General features: G+C 47.9%; 9 protein-coding genes across 9 annotated transcripts; 5 read left to right on the top strand and 4 right to left on the bottom strand.

The window, feature by feature from the left end:
• Window positions 1–210: 210 nt before the first annotated feature.
• DACRYDRAFT_109527 (uncharacterized protein) lies at window positions 211–528 on the top strand (the record flags this gene model as incomplete). The annotated part of the gene is made up of 1 exon (XM_040768897.1): window positions 211–528. The coding sequence occupies one exon, from the start codon at window positions 211–213 to the stop codon at window positions 526–528; it is 318 nt and encodes a 105-aa protein (XP_040627004.1).
• Window positions 529–3,619: 3,091 nt separating this feature from the next.
• On the top strand, window positions 3,620–4,207 carry DACRYDRAFT_109526 (uncharacterized protein; the record flags this gene model as incomplete). Its single annotated transcript, XM_040768896.1, has 3 exons — window positions 3,620–3,829; window positions 3,880–4,020; window positions 4,076–4,207. The coding sequence occupies 3 exons, from the start codon at window positions 3,620–3,622 to the stop codon at window positions 4,205–4,207; spliced, it is 483 nt and encodes a 160-aa protein (XP_040627003.1).
• Window positions 4,208–4,306: 99 nt separating this feature from the next.
• DACRYDRAFT_54800 (uncharacterized protein) lies at window positions 4,307–4,495 on the top strand (the record flags this gene model as incomplete). The annotated part of the gene is made up of 1 exon (XM_040775285.1): window positions 4,307–4,495. A coding segment is annotated over one exon (189 nt), but the record flags the coding sequence as incomplete, so codon positions are not given.
• A 1,273-nt stretch (window positions 4,496–5,768) lies between these two features.
• DACRYDRAFT_109525 (uncharacterized protein) lies at window positions 5,769–7,573 on the top strand (the record flags this gene model as incomplete). The annotated part of the gene is made up of 5 exons (XM_040768895.1): window positions 5,769–5,924; window positions 5,981–6,443; window positions 6,494–6,804; window positions 6,853–7,287; window positions 7,340–7,573. 5 exons carry the CDS (start codon window positions 5,769–5,771, stop codon window positions 7,571–7,573), a joined length of 1,599 nt encoding a protein of 532 aa, XP_040627001.1.
• A 1,121-nt stretch (window positions 7,574–8,694) lies between these two features.
• DACRYDRAFT_17145 (uncharacterized protein) lies at window positions 8,695–10,501 on the bottom strand (the record flags this gene model as incomplete). The annotated part of the gene is made up of 8 exons (XM_040771260.1): window positions 8,695–8,988; window positions 9,036–9,078; window positions 9,134–9,270; window positions 9,307–9,390; window positions 9,445–9,501; window positions 9,553–9,868; window positions 10,005–10,244; window positions 10,281–10,501. The coding sequence occupies 8 exons, from the start codon at window positions 10,499–10,501 to the stop codon at window positions 8,695–8,697; spliced, it is 1,392 nt and encodes a 463-aa protein (XP_040627000.1).
• Window positions 10,502–11,471: 970 nt separating this feature from the next.
• On the bottom strand, window positions 11,472–11,861 carry DACRYDRAFT_17144 (uncharacterized protein; the record flags this gene model as incomplete). Its single annotated transcript, XM_040771259.1, has 2 exons — window positions 11,472–11,648; window positions 11,697–11,861. The coding sequence occupies 2 exons, from the start codon at window positions 11,859–11,861 to the stop codon at window positions 11,472–11,474; spliced, it is 342 nt and encodes a 113-aa protein (XP_040626999.1).
• Window positions 11,862–12,678: 817 nt separating this feature from the next.
• DACRYDRAFT_17143 (uncharacterized protein) lies at window positions 12,679–14,927 on the bottom strand (the record flags this gene model as incomplete). Its single annotated transcript, XM_040771258.1, has 7 exons — window positions 12,679–13,107; window positions 13,321–13,584; window positions 13,729–13,917; window positions 13,972–14,343; window positions 14,405–14,438; window positions 14,572–14,791; window positions 14,846–14,927. 7 exons carry the CDS (start codon window positions 14,925–14,927, stop codon window positions 12,679–12,681), a joined length of 1,590 nt encoding a protein of 529 aa, XP_040626998.1.
• A 1,651-nt stretch (window positions 14,928–16,578) lies between these two features.
• On the top strand, window positions 16,579–17,758 carry DACRYDRAFT_55131 (NADP-binding protein; the record flags this gene model as incomplete). Its single annotated transcript, XM_040775306.1, has 5 exons — window positions 16,579–16,689; window positions 16,742–17,057; window positions 17,107–17,203; window positions 17,263–17,503; window positions 17,561–17,758. The coding sequence occupies 5 exons, from the start codon at window positions 16,579–16,581 to the stop codon at window positions 17,756–17,758; spliced, it is 963 nt and encodes a 320-aa protein (XP_040626997.1).
• A 222-nt stretch (window positions 17,759–17,980) lies between these two features.
• Window positions 17,981–19,285, bottom strand: DACRYDRAFT_109520 (NADP-binding protein; the record flags this gene model as incomplete). The annotated part of the gene is made up of 8 exons (XM_040768894.1): window positions 17,981–18,088; window positions 18,136–18,225; window positions 18,274–18,420; window positions 18,475–18,748; window positions 18,810–19,015; window positions 19,063–19,085; window positions 19,133–19,145; window positions 19,193–19,285. 8 exons carry the CDS (start codon window positions 19,283–19,285, stop codon window positions 17,981–17,983), a joined length of 954 nt encoding a protein of 317 aa, XP_040626996.1.
• Window positions 19,286–20,562: the final 1,277 nt, after the last annotated feature.

Genomic DNA, 20,562 nt, shown 5'->3' with positions numbered 1-20,562 from the left:
TGACGGAGAGGAAAAGCTCCATACCAAAGAGATTGTCCAGAACCAAATATTGCCTTTTTGGAATGACCCCAAAAATGCAAAAGGACTCGTCAGCACATAGATTCAGCCCCCTGGATTTGCTCTCTTACCTTGACCATGCCTGCAGGGCAAAAATACCAATGCCACTGCAGTTGCAGCAAGTTCTTAACTCAAACTACCTGTGCACACCACATGCAGGATAAGCATAATGCCTCACTTGTCAAGGCTATGAAGAAATGTCAGTGGACGCATCTCAAGAAGGTCCAGGACATACTGGAATCAGTCAAGGTCATGGAATCTCACCAAGATGTCATAGAGGACCATGCAGATGCCATGGTCCTCAACTCTGCACCTCCCCTCCCACTCCCTATCCCAATGGCATCCAGGTCCCATGGTTGGCAGGTGCAGGAAGAGGAGGAAGAGCAGGAGGTGGCCAAGAAGGAGAGGGAGAGGGATTGGGAGGAGGTACTGAGGGTGCTGCGGGAGGAGAAGGAGGAGGAAAGAGGATGATGAACTCCAGCAGGAACTCCATGGAATCCCTCCATGGAATCCCTGGTATGCTTAGGCATTCTCAGGCCTTGTAAATAGCTTACCATAGGATAGAATATCTGTCAAATGAAGATCAGATTCATTTCAAAGCCTTTTGAATCAAGATGAAAGGAAGACTTACGATGGCTCAATATGATACCTTGCATCAGGGATTCCCAGAGCAGTTCCCAAGGCTTGCTGAAGTGAAGAAATGCATTGAATGGATATCTGGAATGAAGTCAGTCAAATACCAATGCTGTGTGAACTCTTGCCTGGCCTATACGGGCCCACATACCAAGTTAATGCATTGCCTGCATTGTAACAAAGCCCACTATGGCCCCAATGGGATTCCTCATCATCTCTGGCAGTATCTGCCCCTTGTCCCTCAGCTCAAAGCTCAGTTCAGCTCAGGGAGTCCTACATTGAGATCAGTGGGCATGTTCTTGAGCAGAAGTACTTCGACTCACCTCGAGATATTGCCCTGGGCCTCTCCTTTGATGGTTTTGCTCCATTCAAGAGGACTACGGCCACTTGCTGGCCTACAATCCTCATCAATTACAGTCTCCCCCCCAAAGAACAAATGCTCACCTCAAATATCCTCACCAGCTGTGCTATTCTGGGTCCCAAGCAGATGAAGGACCCAGACTCCTTCCATTTCCCTTTGGTGAAGGTGCTGGTCAGCCTGGCAGAAGGAGTCAGTTGCTGGGATGCTTGCAAGAGTGAAATGTTCACCTTGTGAGCTCACCTGATCTTCCTTTTTGGGGACATGCCAGCAGTCTCAAAGCTGATGAACCTCAAAGGCCACAATGGCTTCAAGCCCTGCCAAAGTTGTGAGATTGCTGCAGTACATGCTCCTGATGGTAGAGGGAGCTACATACCTTTGGATCACAGTGCTTTTAGACCTTCCCAGGAAGGTATACCAGCACAGTATGATCCTTGAGCTCTGCCTATGCAAACTCATCAGCCATTCAGCAAAGCTGCAGCAAGAATTTTGCACACACCTTCTGAAGCTGAAGCCGAGTGAATTGCTCAGGATACTGGGGTGAAGGGTGACAGCATTTGGCACTTCTTTGGAAGCATTTGCTGGCCTTGGTTGTTTCCCCTGGACTTCATGCATTTGGTGTTTGAGAACGTTGTGCTGCATCTTCTCATGCTCTGGGCTGGTGAGAGCAAGCACAGAGATGCAGCTGAAGCTGATTTTGTCCTGGAACCTACAGCAATGTCAGCAATTGCTCTGCAAGTCAAGGAGAGTGGTAAGACCATACCTGGTGCATTTGGGAGGCAAGGTCCCAATCCACTGACCAAGTGGTATGAGTTCATCACAGAGTCTTGGATGCTCTGGATCACTCTCCTGGTGCCAATCGTGTTAGCCAACTGATTTGCCAACAAGAACTTCTATACACACCTGGCTAGCCTTAGCATCTACATCAACAAGTGCCTCACCTTTTCTTATCCTCCCAACTTCTCCACACACCTCAGGAATGATCTGGCCAAATGGGTGTTGAAGTATGAGGCCCTGTACTTCAAGGGTCAGCCAGCTCATGTAGGGTTATGCCCAGTTACAATCCACTCACTCTTGCATGTTGCAGATTGCATTGAGTGGGTGGGGCCAATCTGGTCAACTTGGGCATTCCCAATGGAGCATTTCTGTGGACTCCTTCAGTGTACAGTCACAGGAAGAAGAAATCCTTACCCAGGGATTGACCGTGCAATGCTGGAATGATGTCAATGGCAGCATCTTGTCTTGAAGTTCTCAGAGCTTGAGCCCCAAGCAATTGGACCTGGTAGTCAGCTCCAAGAGGGCCAGGAAGAGCCTTATGAGTTACTATACCCTAAATCAGTGTTGTCAGTAGAGCAGGCACTGCACAACAAGCTTGCAACTTACCTGGCTGCGTATCTGGGCATTCGGCCTCCACAAGCCTGAGCTCTTGTACCTGAAGAAGTCAAGCAGTGGGGAAAATCTTGAATCCCTGGGCCTGATGACACAGTACATGCTGCCCAGGGATTGAGGCACTCCCATGCTCAAGATATGACCTATGTTTGAGTAAGTATGTAGCACACATATCAGGAATCATACTGACTTACCTGTGCAGTACCAACAAGCAAAGCACAGATACAATCCCCCCAGCATCTTGTATGGTGAGCTGGAACACATCCTAGTGTTCCAGCTCAATCTTAAATGCTTGCAGCTTGCCTTGATCAAGCCCTGCAAGCCTCACAATGATCCCTCTCCTCCCTGCTCACCCCTTGCCTTTGTAGAGCTTGCAGCTAGCCAGCTGTTCAACCTGAGCATTGTGAAGGCGGTTGTTGGATGCTTGCAGGATTCTTGTGTGCACTGGTGCATTGTAGACCAAGTCAGGCTATATCAACCAGTCTATGATACTGAAGATGCTTGAGGGCCTGCAGAGGGTGAGTAAGGGAAGTCATGCAGGAGATGACTTAGCAGGAGGAGGATGAGAGGAGGACTTAGCCAGACTTTAGGGACAGATTGTGATGTGGATAATGAAATAATATTGATACATACATTATTGGGTACTAGGCCCATTGATACAGAGTGTGAGTCCTTGGGATGACAGAGCCTGAGAGGCTTGTGACCAAAGTGGCACAAAACAGCCCAGAAAAACTATTTGACATTGAGAATGAGACAGATTATTGCTGCTTACATAATTCATGGTGCATGTCACCTGCAAGACTTTTCACAAAAAATCATCAAATTTTCTGGGAGGGATAACAAACTCAAATCTCCATATTATGGCAAGCAGTAAAGAAAAATTATGTTTGAAATGAGCATGTTGAGGGCACTGTGGTCATTACTAGGCTCATAATTGTGTTGAAACTTGGAACTGAAGTGGATCACAATGTACCATCTGGGAGGAACCAACACTGAAATTTCAACCTTGATTTCATTTGAACAAGTCAAAAGTACTTATGTCACATTACTCCAGGGCATGGGATAGTTTGTTGTGGCAAAGAGTGATGAGGGGATGTGGTGTGTCATGTTCCATCTGTGGTTGATTGCCACATGTGTCACCAATGGACCAGGTCAGGGTGTACATGTTCTCTATTCACAACAATGACCGGCAAACACCTGTCTCCTGACATGCAAGATGTCATTGTCAGGATGACCCTAGTCTTGCCTGTGGAGGAAATTGTAAACTACACTGGAGTCGCCAAACACACTGTACAACAAATCATCAAATACCATCACAAGTTTGGCACCGTTGCCCTGGTACCATCTAAGCTGGTTGGAAGGCCACCCATGCTGAATGAGGAGGACAAGGCAGTAAGTAATATATTAGTTTCACTACATTATCACATCTGATCAATTTGCAGGTGTTGTACAGTGTCATTCAAAGAGCACCAGACCAATACTTGGATGAGCTGGTGGATGAGCTGCAAAAGTTACAAAACATCAAGATAACTGAAGTAATGTTGTCACACTATCTTGCCAGGATGAACATTATCATGAAGCAGGTAAGATGGCATGTTTGGTTGACAGTGTAAATATCTCTTGATGAGCATCCAACAGATACCTAAAGCTGCTCTTGAGCAGAGCAAAGAGAAGCATGCAGAATTCAAGTACCACATGGGCCTGTTGTACACACCTGAACAGCTTGTATTTGTTGATGAAAGTGCTGGGCTCTTCAAGGAACATGCATGAGGAAACTGTCATTTTTTGTGAGGGGTAGAAGGTATGCAAACACCCTGTTGAATTCCCAACAATACACTAATACATATAAGATACTCCATCCTCCCAGCCTTGTCCATTGAGGGAACTATCTGGCTTAAAATTGTCAAGGGATCCTTTGATGCTATCATGTTTGCTGAGTTTGTCAATGGGTTGCTCAAGAACATGAACCTGTATCCTGGAAAGGAATCTGTGCTCATGATGGACAACTGTCACATCCATCAATCAGAGCTTATTTGGGAGATGGTCAAAGCTCAGTGAGTTTGCTCAGTGCTGCCTATGTGACTTTCTGACCTTGAGCTAGAGGAATGTGTCTGGAGTACCTGCCAACATACTCCCCTGACTATAATCTGATTGAACTTCTCTTCTTGGCACTGAAGGGCATGATCAAATGCAATGATTTTCTTCTGAGGAGTGCAATGAGCAGTTGGGACAATTTTGATGTGTATGAGGTACTTCATGAGTTGATTTGGGCCATTCCACCAGAGCAGGCACAAGCCTGGTATCAAAAATGTGGGTATTACTAGGATTATGGCTGTATGTAAAATCAATGTCAGAATTTATCCCTGGATGGATGCAACACAAAGTAAAAGCAGTAAGGGCTGGTGAACATTCCTTTTTCTATGATGTTCATGTGATGTAGACAACAATCACATGATGGGTCTGGGAGTATTATGGTCATGCCATGTCATCAGAGGCAAGCCATCTCTTCCCTCCATACCATCACTATCACACTTGTCAGCATCTTCATTCTCACCATCTTCCTTGCAAACACATCACATTTCCATGTCGTCTCAAACCTCCTCCCTCTCTACCTCTCAGCCCATTTCAAAGGGCACACTCATCAATGAAACCCTTGCCACCACCAAATCTATGTCAGATGAATTTGGCACCCTTGAGGATGATGGCTACATTGTTTCCCTCCTCCCCCAAAACCCATGCAATGCAGCCATAAGTGAATACACTCGGATCATTGCTGAATGCAACAAGGACAAGTACAAGTCACCATGGTGATTCCAGAGGGTGCATCCCCTCTTCTCCCTCCTGTGACTTGTGGCATATGCTGACATCAGCTAGTGGCCCTCTGGCACAAGGATGAACCCAACACATCAATGGTGAGCATGCTCATCCCCATGCTTAACTGCTCTATCAACATCAAGTGACTTCCAGTTCAGGAATCAGCATAGGAATCCCTTTGTCAATTCCTCATGTCAGTATATGTGCTTGCATTGTCACTCAGGACATGTGGGGAGCAATGAGGGAATGGAATGGGCAGGTGGTTGGATACCTTTGTTGTTGACCTTCATGTATGTGCAGTCAGTTGTTACATAAGTGAGTGTTTTTCAGAATTTCTGAGTGCTTTCATGTGTTTGTTTGGGCGTGGTTGCCTCACGTCTGCCAGCCTCTTACAATGTGTTCCTCAATCACCACCACCTTGTCAATTACCCTCCCCACCTGTTCCTCATCTCAAAGTCCAACCACCATCTCATCAATCAATCTTTGCTGTCCAGCTCCAACTGATCAATAAGTAACCATGCCTCCACATGGTTGCCCTTGCAGTTGTGCAAGTGGGCATGTGTGTGGATGCGGTGCTGCCCCACCAGTGGAGGATGATCCAGGCCTTGCTATTCCCAATGAGAGAGAAGACCATTTTGATGAAGATGATGGCCTTGGGGAGGATGATGATTGGGTGAGTTTATCATATCCAAGTATACAAATGAAGTCCTCATCTTGCCCTTCATGTAGAACTCACCCAAGAATGTCACCCTCAAGAGTTGGGACAGGCTGGAACAGAGTGATGAGCTCAAAACACACTTGCTGAAGATGATGGTTCATGTCATACTCCCGGTGGGTAATGAAGAAGACTTTTCATGCAAACATCCTATGGCTCAAAGTGCTGGCAACACCAAGAGCACCCTCAACAACCTAGCAGCTGCATTCCATACAATCAGGATGCAATGTTGCAAGTTCCCCATTGTCCTGCAAACCTCCAGGAACAACATTATCAACTGGAATGACATTGCCCACAATGTCCTTGCCAGCAACTCAGAAGCAAGCCTCAAGAAATATGCTCAGTTCAGGCTCAACTCCCAAGTAACCATGGTCACCAGCATTTTACAAATCCAAGCATGCCAGAAGTATTATTGTGTGCATTGCAAGGAGCTGCACAATGAGCATCCCTGGTGGTATGTGCAGATCTTTTTCACTGGTGTGTACATTGGGTACTGGGGCCTGAGACTTGCACTGATAATACCTTAGAGGACCTCATGCACCCAGACAATTGCCTGCTGCTTGATTCCCTGGCTTCCAACTCAACAGCCTATCAGCACCCACCTACTGCCTCTGAGATCTGGTTCACTGCAGTGGACATCCACAACACTGCAAACTACACCCACAATGAGAACAAAACGCTCATCACTGCAACATTCGGCAAATATCTTGGGGCCATTTGGGTGTTCAATGATGATATCTTCATTGCTGTTATCAGTGGGGTGTTGGAGTTCCCAGCCTGGGAACAACTGTGCAGCTTCAACATGCTCAAGGATATGTGGAACTCAGAGGGCCATGATGTGTGTGCACTCCCTCTCACATGCACCAGATACTGACTCTCTTCCTAGATCTTTTACATGTACATGTTTTGGCAGACAAAGTATTTCTGTAAACATTCCACATACTGCTTTGGTGAACATGCCATCACCATTGAGTATGATGCCATCATGGATTGGCACTTCATGAAAATCTGCTCAGACATTTTTCTCCAGTGGTTTGACAAATTCAAGGCATGGGCCAATAACCCTCAACATAACGTGAATGAGGCTTACTTGATACCTTATTCTGTTATGTTGATCAAGGCACTGAATGAGATTTACAACCCTGTTGACCCCATGCAGACTGCTCTGGTTTTACCGGACAATCACTATATGTATGGCAAGCAGTGGGTGGCCAAGGTCCAAATGTTCTTTGATGAATACCCCACCACCATTATCCTCACCCCATGCATTGTCCTGATGATTGTGAGGCTCATTGATGAGTATGAGCATGTCTTCAAAGAGGTATTCTATCTAAAACTCACATTGGTTGTTGGATGTTGATTTGCAATCTCAGGTGGCATGGTGGGTCCTGCTCCATTACAAGCATGTATCGAAAGGCACTGGTATGCAAGCTGAAGGAGAACAGCCCCCCATGTTTGCCATGCTCCTTGCTAACACATGCATTACCTGGGATGAAAACCAGGACTTGCATGACAAGTACATCTGCTATGTAAGCACACATCTGTACTTGTTTGCCTGGCTCTCAAACAGGTTTAGTTTGCAGCTGAGCTTTGTCCCCTCCACCTGATTGCCACTATGAATGAGATGTGTCACATCCTTGGCTATGTTTACACCATGAAGATGGATGCAGTCAGGAATGGTGTGAAGTGCCCAATTGATTTGGACTCCTTGTGGGCTCACATGTTGCCAGGGACTCAGTGGTTCCTCTGTGTGCAAGATGGGGCATTCCAGGAGCCAGCCCCTCTGGCAAACCCCCTGCTCCATAAATACTTTGACATCATTCAGGCATCAATGCAGTTCAGGGATCTGAGCTGGATTGGGCCCCCCTGCAGGGCAGGCCTTGTGCATAGAACCTGTCATTGTCAAGGTTTTGGATGCCCAGGCCCCATCACAAGCATACTTTCCCACACTCATGACCAGTCTGGATTGGTATGAGCTGCACAAGGCATTCATGACTTATTGGCACCCCATAGATGCAGGCACAGCCGCAGCACTCTGAAAGTTCTTCATGCATGAAAAGTGGCCTCTCCCAGACCTCCCACCTGGAGAGGAAAGAAGACTGATTGTTCCTGCAAATTTCCAGGACACTTGGGAGCAAATTTGTAAGCATTAGTGTCATGTGGATGCACTGTACTCATCTGCAATTAGGCAAAATCAGCTGCTTCCCTGAGAACATTAAAACTCTCCATGCTCCAAAGATTGAATCCCTCCTGCTCGCCACCCAGAACCACATGGTGCCCCTTCTGCCTGAGGATGAACACATGTTTGCTGGCAATGTACTGGAACAGGCTGTGCAAAAGATAGTGGACCACAGTCTCCAGCATCTGTTCAATGAGCAAAATGGCCTTCCCACTGATCCCATCCTTTCCACCTGTCAACAAGAAATTGCTGCTCATACTTGCCTGTTGTGCAGCAACCATTGGAGGATGTAGCTTGGGCCTGTTGTCATCTTTCTTGCCTATGGGGCCTGCCCACCCACTGTCATTGCCTCCCACTCACTCATTGACATACTGTGGATCACTCATGTATGTATGTCATGTCCCTAGGTAGAATGAATATCACTGTCTTTCCAGTTGCCTAATTGCCTGTGGAAGGACATAATGCATTACTAACTATCTATAGACAAAAATCAACATTGGCATTCCCATCTGGATGTGAGTGTGAGACAGGGGGCCATGCTGCTTTGGTTCATCTTGCTTGATGGCAAAGCTGTTTGAAGTCCACTCTGGCATAGTTGAGGAGCACCACTGCTGTGCCGCACAACATCCTCTCCTTGGGTTTGCTCAAGTGGTAGGTGTCAAGGAGTTTGTCCATGCTTCCTACTGCTGCCAGCTCACCCAGGTGATACAAACCAGCTTTGATGAAGGCATCCAAGTATTGAGAAAAGTTATGCTGATCTGAGTTCCACTGGGGATTACCATCCACAGACTTCTCCAACCACTCCTTGAGCAGAGGGGATGGAATCGAGACATCAATTCCATCCTTGATTCCGGTGGGTTGCATAGGAAAAGCAAAGGGTTGAAACCCACTAGGGGGGGCCCACATAGGTCCTGCCCAAGGAGGAGATAGAGGCTGCACAGGTATGTGGGAATAGAACTGCTGAGAACCTGGTGAAGCAACCACTTACTCCACAGCCTGGCATTTCAATGGGCAAGTGGCTTGGCAAAGGGGCCCTTCAGATTGACAAGTTTCACTTATGGTTATCCATTTGTCCATGATGTTGCCTGGGGGTTCTGTTTCAGTAACATTGGGCACTTTCCTGGACTGAAGGATCATCAAAATGAGAATCTTGTTACTAACCAAAGCAAGATTCCAGAAGGACCAATCTTGGTCCGATGGATCCCAATGCACCCCACCAGGGAGAACAATGTCAGCTTGTCCATACTGGTGACAATGATTTTCAGCCTTCAGGAGACAAAACTGCTTGCTGTTGCTCACTAACCCCTTTCTTTGCTCTTCAAGACTTGTGTGAGGAGAGTTGGACTTCTTTGGGTTCTACAAGCTTGCAGTCAATGAGAGGTACATGTGAAAGGCTAATAACAACACCTTTCCTTTCCCCTTCCCCTTGACTTTGTCCTTGCTCTTATCATCTTGGGCTATGCTGGAAGTGTTGGAAAGAATGATGTAGACCATAATGGGAGCTGGCCTCTTGGGCTTGTTGGGTGCCTTGGCACCCAGCTCTGCAGCCTTGCAACACTGTTTCTTCCAGGTGCCTTCAAGACATGTGTAAGTTTGTTCAGCCTTCATTTCTTCCTTGTGTGTACTGCACTGCCATTGTTGTACCATCTCAATGAAAGTGCTTGCTGATTTGAGAAGGACAGGAATCTCTTTCACATGGGATGTTGAGAGAATGTATGTGAGGCTAAGTGTATTGGGAAAAAGATCAAGGAGTTTGCCAACAGCATTCCACAAGGCCTTGAACCCCTTATCAGCAGGGAGCTGGAATATTTGTGCAGCTGATCCCACTGTAATCTTGTAAGAGATGAGTTCTCAGTCACTTATCCAAAAACAGGGGATGAGCAGACTTGCCAGATTTGTCTTCCTCCTCCTCCTCCTCAGCCTCATTCTCTATGCCCTCCAAGTATGCTGAGTCCCTTGTTTTGTTGAACATCTCTTGAGTGAGATCATCATGGGAAGATTCACTCAACTCCAACTGTCTTGCCTTCTGCTTCAAGGTGTGATACTTCTCAGGCAATGGGTCTGTTGCCAGGACTAAGGAAGTCGGCTCTGATGTGATGCTGTTCTCAACCTGATCACAAGTGACAACACCTCACTTGTGTAAATCCTTGATCACAGCTTGAAGATTATCTACTCCTGACGGAAGGACAAGGCTTGTGTCATTGAAGTTGACTGGCTGATTTGTTGTGGTAGTGATTGGAGTAGAGCTGGCTACTTTGCTCCACATGGTGCTGTTATTCCAGCCAGGAGTGACAAGATCAGACAGAAGAGTGTATGACTGAGCTGTCACAGCATTTGTTGTTGCACAAGTGTCCATGTTGGTGGACTGTGTCAACTGTGCAAGCATGCATGGATCATCCCCAGTCTCTCCCACTGGTAGTCCTGCCATGTCCACAACCATCTCCTTGACTTTGCTGCATCTGGTAAGTGGCTGGGGTTTTGGTTGACTTTGCTCATTTGTTTTTGTCATCAATTCACCATCTGCCACCTGCTTTAGCTGTACAGGTCTGGACAATCTTGTCTTCAAGCCTTCTGTTTCTTCTGTCCATTGGACTGCTGAAGCTGCTTCTTTGCACTGAGCCCAAGATAGGTGAGCAATCTGGTTTTTTTTTGTTGCCCATATTGCCCAGAGTGAGAATAAATAATTAGATGGTGAGCAGGGTAAAAAAAGAGACTACTGCTACCACATTACATGGGGTTCTTTATCTTGGCCTTTCCTGAGACCTTTGATGGCTCTATCTGCAGCGTTCAATAACATTTTGACACAATTCCCTTTGCATGCTCTCCATACATGTAGTTATATTATGTATATGTGATAAAATTGAAATCAACAACCAATTTTCAGTCTCAATTTTGCCCTAATGGCCAGTATCTGCTATGATCCAAAAATATTCATCTCTCATGCAAGCCAAAAATGAACCCCACCATGCCCTTGACATATATTTTTCCATGATTTCTCGTCTTTAAAGCTAAGTATCATCTTCAAAATTGATAATCTATTCATCCCCAAAAATCCAACCTTTTTTTTGTGAAATTGCGCAAAATGATGCACACCATGAATTACATAAGCAGCAATAAGAGTGAGAAATAGCTAGTGAGACCTGTAGAATAGTTAGTAGGACAAAATGTGTGAGTCCAAATAAAGAAACCTTATGAAATGACTGACGGGAAAACAATCCAGCTTAAGCATAAGTGCATAGTTCCTTTTGGCTCTACTCCCTAGCCCTTGCCCCAAGTCCTCCCACTCCTCCCAATCCCATCCCTCTCACTCTGGCTCCTACTCCTTCTCACACTCCAACTCCCACTCCCCCTACTCTCAAAGCCCTCCCCCTCTCCTCCACCACACACATTTCTTCCAGAATGTTTGCAAGAGCATCAAGGGCAGGTTTGAGAGCAAGGAGAAGGGCAGCAAGATCTTTCACAAATTGGGTGATGGCCTGCATAGAGGTCCACACCCAAACAACCTTAAAAAGGTAAGTACAAGTCTGCACAATGAAAGAGAGAATACTTACTTTAATTGCCTCCCAAATATAGCTTGCAGCAGCTATGATGCTGCTGCAAACTCCTCCATGACTGGCATCAAAAACCCAGAAGGCCAGGCCAACAAATGCACCAATGGAGGCAGCAGCAATGAGGTAAGGAGTGTCAGGGAGCTCCATGGTGATGGTGATAGGCATGTTGTCTGAAAAGGTAAGTAAGACTCACAACCAATATGAGAACTTACTTTAAAATGTTTGCTTGAAAGTTCTTCTTTAGACCCTCCTAGGGGGGTCTGGTTTCGTCGAGTTAGTGGTGGTCAACATTGTGGTGGTGGAGGAGGAGGAGGAGGAGGAGGAAGGATGAGCAAACAAAAGAGTTTCAGTGGCTGCAAGAGCAAGGTAAGCAAAGTGGTTTTGAATGAGATCAAGCTAACTGTTTCTTGTAGAGGCAATTTCTAACATAGAAAGGGTATTGTTAGTGTAAGGTAAGCATTGCAGGGTAGACAATGACTGACCTAATCAGGCAGTCTACCCTGCACAACTCCATTGAAGTACTAAGTGATCTTTGACCCTCCTGGGGGGGTCAGATGCTCCTGAACTTTGTGAAGGTGTTTGTGGTGGTTGTGAGGAAGCAGGACAAGATGGACAAAAGGTATGACTACAAAATAATGTGAGTCAATGATCAAGATACTAAATGGTGTTGACTTACCCTTGATGGAGATGTGTGAGAGAAGAGGGGGCCTTGATGAAATTGAAGGGTGTATCATTACCAAAGCAAAGATTTGGAGGTCTAGACCTTCCTGGGAAGGTCTAGAGCCTATCTGTTGGTCATAATATCTTCTCCAAGCTTGTCCAGGTACACACATAAGTTCCAGAACACAACAATCAATTAGGTATCTAATGGTACATTTTTTAGGCATGAAAATTAGGTAGTCCTACCTGTAGAAGTAATTAGTTAATTTATCATACATGTTTGAAAATAAAACTTACATAAATAAAAGAAGGCTTAGGCTTCCTATTCACCCAAAGCCCTGTTGAGCTTTGTGAGAAGCTCTTCAGAGGCTGCAATGCCAATGTCCATTTTGGTCATCTCCTTGACAGGCTCTGGCACCTTCTCAACCACAGCTCCTCCCCAGTGCTTTGCCATAATGAGTTTACAGTGCTCTGGGTTTGACCAGGAGTACACATTATTGTGGGGAGGGCAAGGAGGGGGAGGAGTGCATTCATGAGGAGGGGGAGGAGTGCATTTGTGAGGAGGGGGAGGAGGAGGAGTAGGTTGGTGAGGAGGAGGAGGAGGAGGGGGAGTGTGCTCGCAAGATTGAGTGATCCCCCAGAGTGGAGAGAGGGGGTGGTTGAATACGGGAGGAGCAGGGCAGTTGAACTCCTCCATCCACTGCCTCCACATCTCTTCCACTTTCTCCCAGTCCTCCTCAGTCCACCTTGTCTTGCCAAGCATGCAAGAAGGGGGAATGGGTTCATTCAACGCCCTGTAGTCAGACGTTGAATCCCAAACATAAGGATGGGTATCATCTTTGAATGCCTCAAGTGTGAGTGGTTGGGCTGAGGCTGGGGCTGAGGCTGGGGCTGAGGGGCAGAGGCTGAGGCAGAGGCTGGGGTTGCTTCAAGCTGAGCTTCTCCAGGCAAACTGTGTCCACACAAATGGAATGGCATCCAGGGTAGTCTGGAGTTGCTGCCCCTCATAGTCAATGTCAGGGGGCTCTTCTCCTTTGAGGAGATGCCCCCTTCTCTCAACTCCAAGAGCTCCAGCTTCAAACTTGGGGTTGGCAACATTGAGGAGCTTGATGCGAGTTCGAACCTTGCCATAAAAAGGTTGGTGGAGGATGGCAGCCTTGGCAAAGAGCTCATTGCCCTGGAGTTGTTCAAGGGTGTCAGTGGCCTTCTTCTTGCCCTTAGTGTGCATCTGTGGATTGGCAGTGTTGGCAGATCACTGTTCCTCACAAGTCTTTGCAGAGGGGTGGATCTTGTTCCTTTCCCAAGGGAAAGGAGCACCCCCTGCTGTGACATGCTGATCATGGATGCATTTATGCTCCATCTCGATCCAGACCTTGGACTTGTTCAAGTCCTTCCAAGGCAAGTTCGCCTTGGGGTCCTTTTTGAGGATGTCCTCCCAGAGGAGGGGTTTGAGGATGGAGATGCCATCCAGTTGATATTGCTCAATGTACACATGAGGAATGTTTCCTGTGCATACACTAGTGTAGTTGTAGAGGGTGGGGAGGTTCGAGGGCAACAAGGGCTTTCAAGTGTGCCAGGCAAGGAGCATGTTGCACAGGCCAAGGAGATCTCTCACCTTGGCCTGTGCATGCACCCAGAGGACATGGGCATAGGCTTGGGGCATTGGCATGAACAGGTCAATTTGCTCTTGTGCAAAATCACCTGCCCAAGTCTTCTCCAGTGTGTTGAAGTTGTACAACTGCAGGAGGGGATGGGAGGGGGGGAGGTTGCTGAGTTTGAAGACAGAGAGGAGGAGGAAGTGCTGGTGGGCGCGAATGAGTGTCTGAGCCCACCAGGCATTGATGACAGTCAGTGTGGCATTGTCAAAGAGCTGTTCAAGCTCTTGACTGGCTGGGGATTTCTCCCATACCCCTGGTTTTGAGTAGTACTCATCACCAAGGGGTATGCCTACCACACAGTTGGAGGGGTGGATATAGGGCATCCACATCTGCATGTTGAGATATGCCCACCAGGCATTGGCATTCTCAGCATCAGCAGGGGTCCCTCACAGTAGACTCAATGGGGGTGGGAGGGGTTGAATGGCTGGGCATAGATGGTGTAGTCAAGCTTGCTGCATGCCCAAAGGCACCTCAAATACACTTGTGGATCAAAGGCAATCTCACAATTGCCTTCATCACGGTAAAATTGGCAGAATCAAGTCTTGAAGTCAATCTACCAAGCACAATGTTCCTTGTCAGACATCGAGTCAAAGTGCTTAGTGGATCCTTTGAAGAGTCTTCGGTCACAGTACTCGACTGAAAAATGACTCTTTGGGTTTGATTCCACATCTTGCTTGAGAAGGCTGGGCTCCACACTAGTATAGTGCATGAGGTAGCACTTCTCAAGCTTGAATATTGAAATGTGCAAAGTCCCCATGAAGTTGGGGGGATGCATAGCTGTTTAGATAGTTAGTTAGATATTCTGTGAAATGGAACATCATTAGAACTCACCTGGGGCTGTATCCTCTACCCTCACAGGCTCTGGGAGCCCTCTCAGTAGCTTGGGGGCATATTCGGAGGGGAGACGGAGCATGTGGTGAAGGCCACTCTCATAGGTAGCAAAAGGCATCTATGCAAAATTAGTAATGTTCATTGGAGGCCCAAAATGAAGCATGCTTACATATGGTAATCAAGAAGAGAAGTCTTCTTGCTTCTCCTGGGCTTGAGTTTCTTCAATGCTGACAGTGGGCACCTGGTGCCAGAAAACACAAGTTTAGTCAAGAGGGGGGGGACACTACTCAGGTGCCAGTGATGGCTGCCTTTGTAGGAGCTCACCTCAGTTACTCTTCCTGATGACCCTCCTGGGAGGGTCCTACAGGTTGAGGAAGTAGAGGGAGAGGTGGGTTGCTGAGGCTGACAGTATTGGGAGAGGAGGAGGAGATGGTCAACAGTGGTGAGGGAGGACTCTACATCATGGTAGAGTCCAAAGATGTGGAGACAATGAGGCCTGCACATGCAACCCTGAGTGGCTGAACATCAGCGGATAGGGACTAATGTGGTCCCGCCAGAGTTGTGTCCCTTCACGGATACTTTTTTAAGGGTCCTGCGGGACTATTTTTATTAGCGGAGATTAAATACTTATTACAAGGACAGTCCTTGAAGGACTGTCTACACTAACAATCGTACCTATGCTACTTTTGTCAAGACCCTGACTCCCCCCTAGTGCGTTATACTGTAGGATCTGTGGCCCATCATCGTCGCCTCTAGAATATTGGACTAGCGAACTCCACCACGCGCACAAGCACAGTTGGTCTTAAAATCCCAAGGGCCTGATGGGATGTCTCCGCTTCAGAGTGCTTATCCGCTGTGTGCCCGCTGCTGCTCGGGCAGGATCCCCCAAATTCTGACAGGTTGGAATTTTCAGCCCGAATTCCAACACATCATTCTTCAGTACTTAAGATATCTGCGTGATCTTAATGTCACCTATCAGCGCTCCTCATCTTCATGACTACAACCAATAAGCGACAACTTTTTCCGATCATGGCTCCTGTCACTTGGTTACTCGATGCGCTGTCTATGAGTGCCCTCAGAAGACTCTTCATTGATATAGGAAACACTGATGGTTCTATCTTCTGCCATCACAGACGCGATGCGGGGCACTCGTGGGTTACCGTCAAGCATCCTCAATTCCGAGTTACACAACACCACCTTGCTTCATCTCTGTAAGAGGAAGGTTATCATCAAGGTCACCCATCCTATCCTCTCAAGATCAATGTTCTCGCCCCTGCCGCCGGGCCCCCTCAACGTCATGTTCTTCGTTCCATGACTGGTGCTGTCTAACCATTCCCACGCACCTGCGCTACGGATCTGAACTTCTGATTCTATGCAAGATATGCACGACAGTCGCTAGCGAGTACTTGGAACCGGTATACATGTGACCTCTGCGGTTCCTGAGCCCATCCGATTCCAATGAATCATCTTCCGGTAACATCTGCATGAATGGGAATCCACAATCTTTGTTTCTGTCGGCTATCCACCTCCTTCCCGACTATGACGCTCTGATATGCCTGCCCGTTGCACCCTCACCGCCATGGACTTCGGTGAAGCAGATCCATCTATTAAAGTCAAGGAGGGTGCTATCGGCTGGCGATCCTGCAGCTCCGAGCTTGCTCGTCCACTCACCTGTCGCCGCATTACGACTATTTACTCAACATTTAATTCTCATCTCTAATACCTAATCAACAATGGGACAAGTTCTTCGCGTTCTTACAACTGGGTCTGAAATATGGCCGCCCCAAGCTAAGTTTTTACCTGAGAACATGCCAGATCTCACCGACAAAGTCATTATCGTTACGGTACGTACTGACTGGGCGTTATCACCCGCTTCGGCTGACTTTCCGATATCAGGGCGGCAACGCTGGTATCGGGTTCGTTGCTTGCAAATACCTTCTGCTCAAAGGTGCGACTGTATATCTGGCATGTCGGTCACAAAAAAAGGCAGAAGAGGCGATTGCGAAGCTGAAGGTGCTCACCCGGAGTGACAAGGCCCACTTCATTCAATGCAATCTTGCCGACCTGCCAAGCATCAAGAAATGTGCTGAGGAGTTCATGAAGAAGGAAAGCCAGCTGCATATTCTCTTCAACTCGGCAGGTGTCATGGTGTGCCCTGTCGATCAACTTACAAAGCAAGGATATGACATGCAGTTCGGGACTAACGTTCTCGGTAATGCGCTTCGATCCAGCTGTGCAAACAAGCGCTCATGAGGGACTAGGTCATGCTTACTTGACCATGCTGTTGATTCCGACCTTGATTGCCACTGCGAAGGCTTGCCCAGAGGGCACCGTCCGCGTAGTGACCACCAGCTCCAAGTACGTGCCCAACCTTAACTTTCCTGCTCGGGTCTAGAGAGACTAATGCTCTTTCTTAGTCTGCACCTCGGTGCCCCGACGGGAGGGTTCGACTACCGCACACTCAAAGATAGCGAGTACCGCACAAAGCAGCTCACACCTATGATCGCCTATTCTGGTTCAAAGTGGGGCAACGTCCTCTTCGCAAACGAACTCGCGCGGCGATACGGGCAATATGGCATCATCTCTAGCTCGCTTAATCCGGGTCTTATCCGGACAGAGTTGTTCCGGTATGCGGAGGGCATTGGCGCTTGGGCCGCTGTACGTTTTTCAATCATTTCGAGAAGATGAATGTTCTGATCTCATGCGGCGGTACAGTACGCCTTCGGCATGGAGGTCGACCCCCTAGGCGCAGTGACGATGTTGTACGCAGGAACCGCACCGGAAGTGGCGGAACAAAACGGCGGGTACTACGTTCCTTGGGCGCGCAAGTCCACCCCTCGTGCAGATACAAAAGATGAAGCCGCAGGGAAAAGACTCTGGGAGTATATCGAGGGCGAGGTGAAGGGCTTGTGATCGCGCGTATGCATATGCATGCCCATATGTTGCGGCAGGTGGGCAGTGCGGTGCGGTGCGATTCTCGCGGGCGAAATCTCACTGAAGTCTATTTTATTCTTGACTTCATCCATCCTTCCACTTCCACCCTCTGGATTAACATATCTGTACCATACTATCCCATCGTCTTAGAATAGCTGTAATAGACCAATTGCGAAGACCTAGGCTCACCCTTCCGGCCGGCTACAGCTTCCCAGCTTCTTCCTCGATAAGCGCCCAAAGCTTCTTCGCTTGCTCTACATCGCCTGTGTCTGGTCCTTCGACGCCCACTCTCGCCCAGGGGATGAGATACTACCACTTGTCAGTGACTACCTCTTGATGTTAGCGAAAGGCTATACCTTTCCGCTCAAGGACTTCGCTTCTGGTGCTGTGCCTGCGTACAGTTGGGTCAATGGCCCATAAGGCTCCAGAGGATATAGCAACTTGTCCTACACAGCTAATTCAGCTGTCGCTACGTAAGCAAGAAGCAGACGAACCATAATCCAGGCCTGTACAGGCTTGCTCTTCAGATACCTTTGGAGGTCCGTACGGATTGCACCCGGGTTCAGGGAGATGCTGACGATCCCCTCATCGGCGTAGCGTCTGACAAGCTCTTTTCCATCTTTGGAAAAGAGGACGTTGCCCTGCCCTGCTCTATCAGCTGGGTTAAAAGAAAGGGCAAAGGGCGCGGGACGTACGAACTTAGACGATGCATATGCCTCCCAATAGTTCCACGCCTTTTCCCTCGCTGGTCCATCCTTAACCTGATCCCAGACAATCCCTCCTTTCGGGGCGAAATCATGTGCGACCGAGCTGGTGTTCACGACTCGAACGTCGCCCGTCTCCTTGGCGGTCTCTAGCAGGACCGGAAGAAGGAAGAAGGTGAACACTCCATGTCCGAGAGTGTTGGTGCCGAATTGCAGGTCATACCCTTGCGCAGTCAACATCGATTTAGGAGGGAGCATCACCCCTCTGCATCATATAAGTCACCGTCAGCTACCCTGCTCCAGCATCCAGGGGGATCGAGACGCACCCGGAGTTGAACAACATATCGAGCCTCTTTTCCTTCGTCCTGAATTCATCTACCGCCTTCTTCACAGTGGGTAGATCGGCAAGATCAAGCTGCAGGAAATGTATGTCTTCCTTCTTTGTGAGGTCTTTCAAGTGCTGAATCGCTTCCTCTGCTTTGGCGGGAGAGCGTGCAGCGAGGTAGACGCGGGTATTGTGTTCGAGCAGATGCTGGGGTGAGTGAGCGGGGTCTGTGAAGCACGAGAAGGGAGACGTACACGACATGTTGCAAAGCCAATACCTCAAGGGAAGATGAGCAGGCTCAACGGTACAAAGACTGTGGCACACCAGTATTCCCACCCTGGAATCCGGTGAGCTCGGTCAAGCATCGCAGTGGAGAGGGCTCACGGTAACGATAGCGACCTTTCCCGTCTGGTCCGGTATTTGGTCTGGGAGCCAATTCGTCTTGGGAGGGTAGAAATTTGAAAAGAATTGACCCATGATTTTGGCCGCGGACGCTTGACAAATGTGTAGTAGGGGAGGATATTGTGGCGGCTCTCACTCTCCAGGTACTTGTAGGAAAGCTTGAATGAACAAGTCTGTTCTTACACCATGTCCGAGCTCAGCGGTGACATGCTAAAACCCTATGAATATAAATCAACTGATCGCTACACCCGTACCAATTCACCAAGGAAGGATCGATGCTGCATTGCTTCTGACCGAGGGTCGAGCTGGCTCTGATCTGGTTTGCTTATACATGTTCTTCAAAGAGCACTGTACAGTTTGTTCATGCATGCATGTGCGGCCGATCAACGTCGTGAGCAGGAGCAGATGCATTGACAGAGTAACTTGAATACAGTTCTGTATGGTGGACGTTTGCGGACAGCTAGGTTGGTCGCCTGATAAGGGGTCCCGGCTGTCCACAAACGGCTTCTGCCCATAGCTTTTGCTGGTCAGGGACCATCGGCATTGGATTTCGGTCGAATCCGGGCTTTTTCCAAAATTGTAAAGTCCTGCTGTTGTGGCTGTGCTACAGTGAAGGGTCTGCAACACAGCCATCCGGCTCCATGGGAGCAACAAATTTGTTTCCCACAGAAACAGAAATACAATGCTTCCGTATTTGCTTCCCTGCATCCAGGATCCAGGGCTTGTCTGCTGCATGTCAAGATACAAGGGTCAGTACATCCAGGTTTCAGGACACGCAATCCAGAATCCATAATTTGGATAGATATCTGTATTCCGGATTCTGGCCTCAGCTGTGCAAGGGTCTGGCCGGTTCTCCAGCCAGATCCTTGGCACAAATCTGGTAGATAGTTTTATTATTAATATTACTAATTAATTAATTTTTGTTTCATATCCACACAACACATCACTGATATTATCTTCCTGCATTAACACCATCATCTATCTACTCTTATGGAAATCTCTCAGCTTCTCTCTCAGCTCCTTGATGTTCAACAAGTGCTTCCTGGTGTGTCAGGGCACCAGCTCATTGCTTGGTCAAGAGATATGACTAAGCCTTTATGACATGGAAGTAGCTGGTATACCTTGGCATGTGCTGGAACCTGCTGGAAGGATTGGATGGTCAGGTGACCTGCTGTGCATGGCTGTGCATGACCTCATATGACCTCATCCTTGGTCATATGACCTGATCACCTGACTAGGCTGAGTAAGCAAGATGTTCTAGCAGGTTCCACCACAGAGGTATAAATATAAGGCCTACTCTGCCTGGGGACTGTCTCTTCAGACTTGGTCTCTTAGGATCATCCACAGGTACC

Source organism: Dacryopinax primogenitus (assembly GCF_000292625.1).
Source record: "Dacryopinax primogenitus strain DJM-731 SS1 chromosome Unknown DACRYscaffold_14, whole genome shotgun sequence".
NCBI lineage: Eukaryota > Fungi > Basidiomycota > Dacrymycetes > Dacrymycetales > Dacrymycetaceae > Dacryopinax > Dacryopinax primogenitus.
Note: the sequence above shows the minus strand (reverse complement) of the source record. Positions and strands in the feature narration are given on the sequence as shown.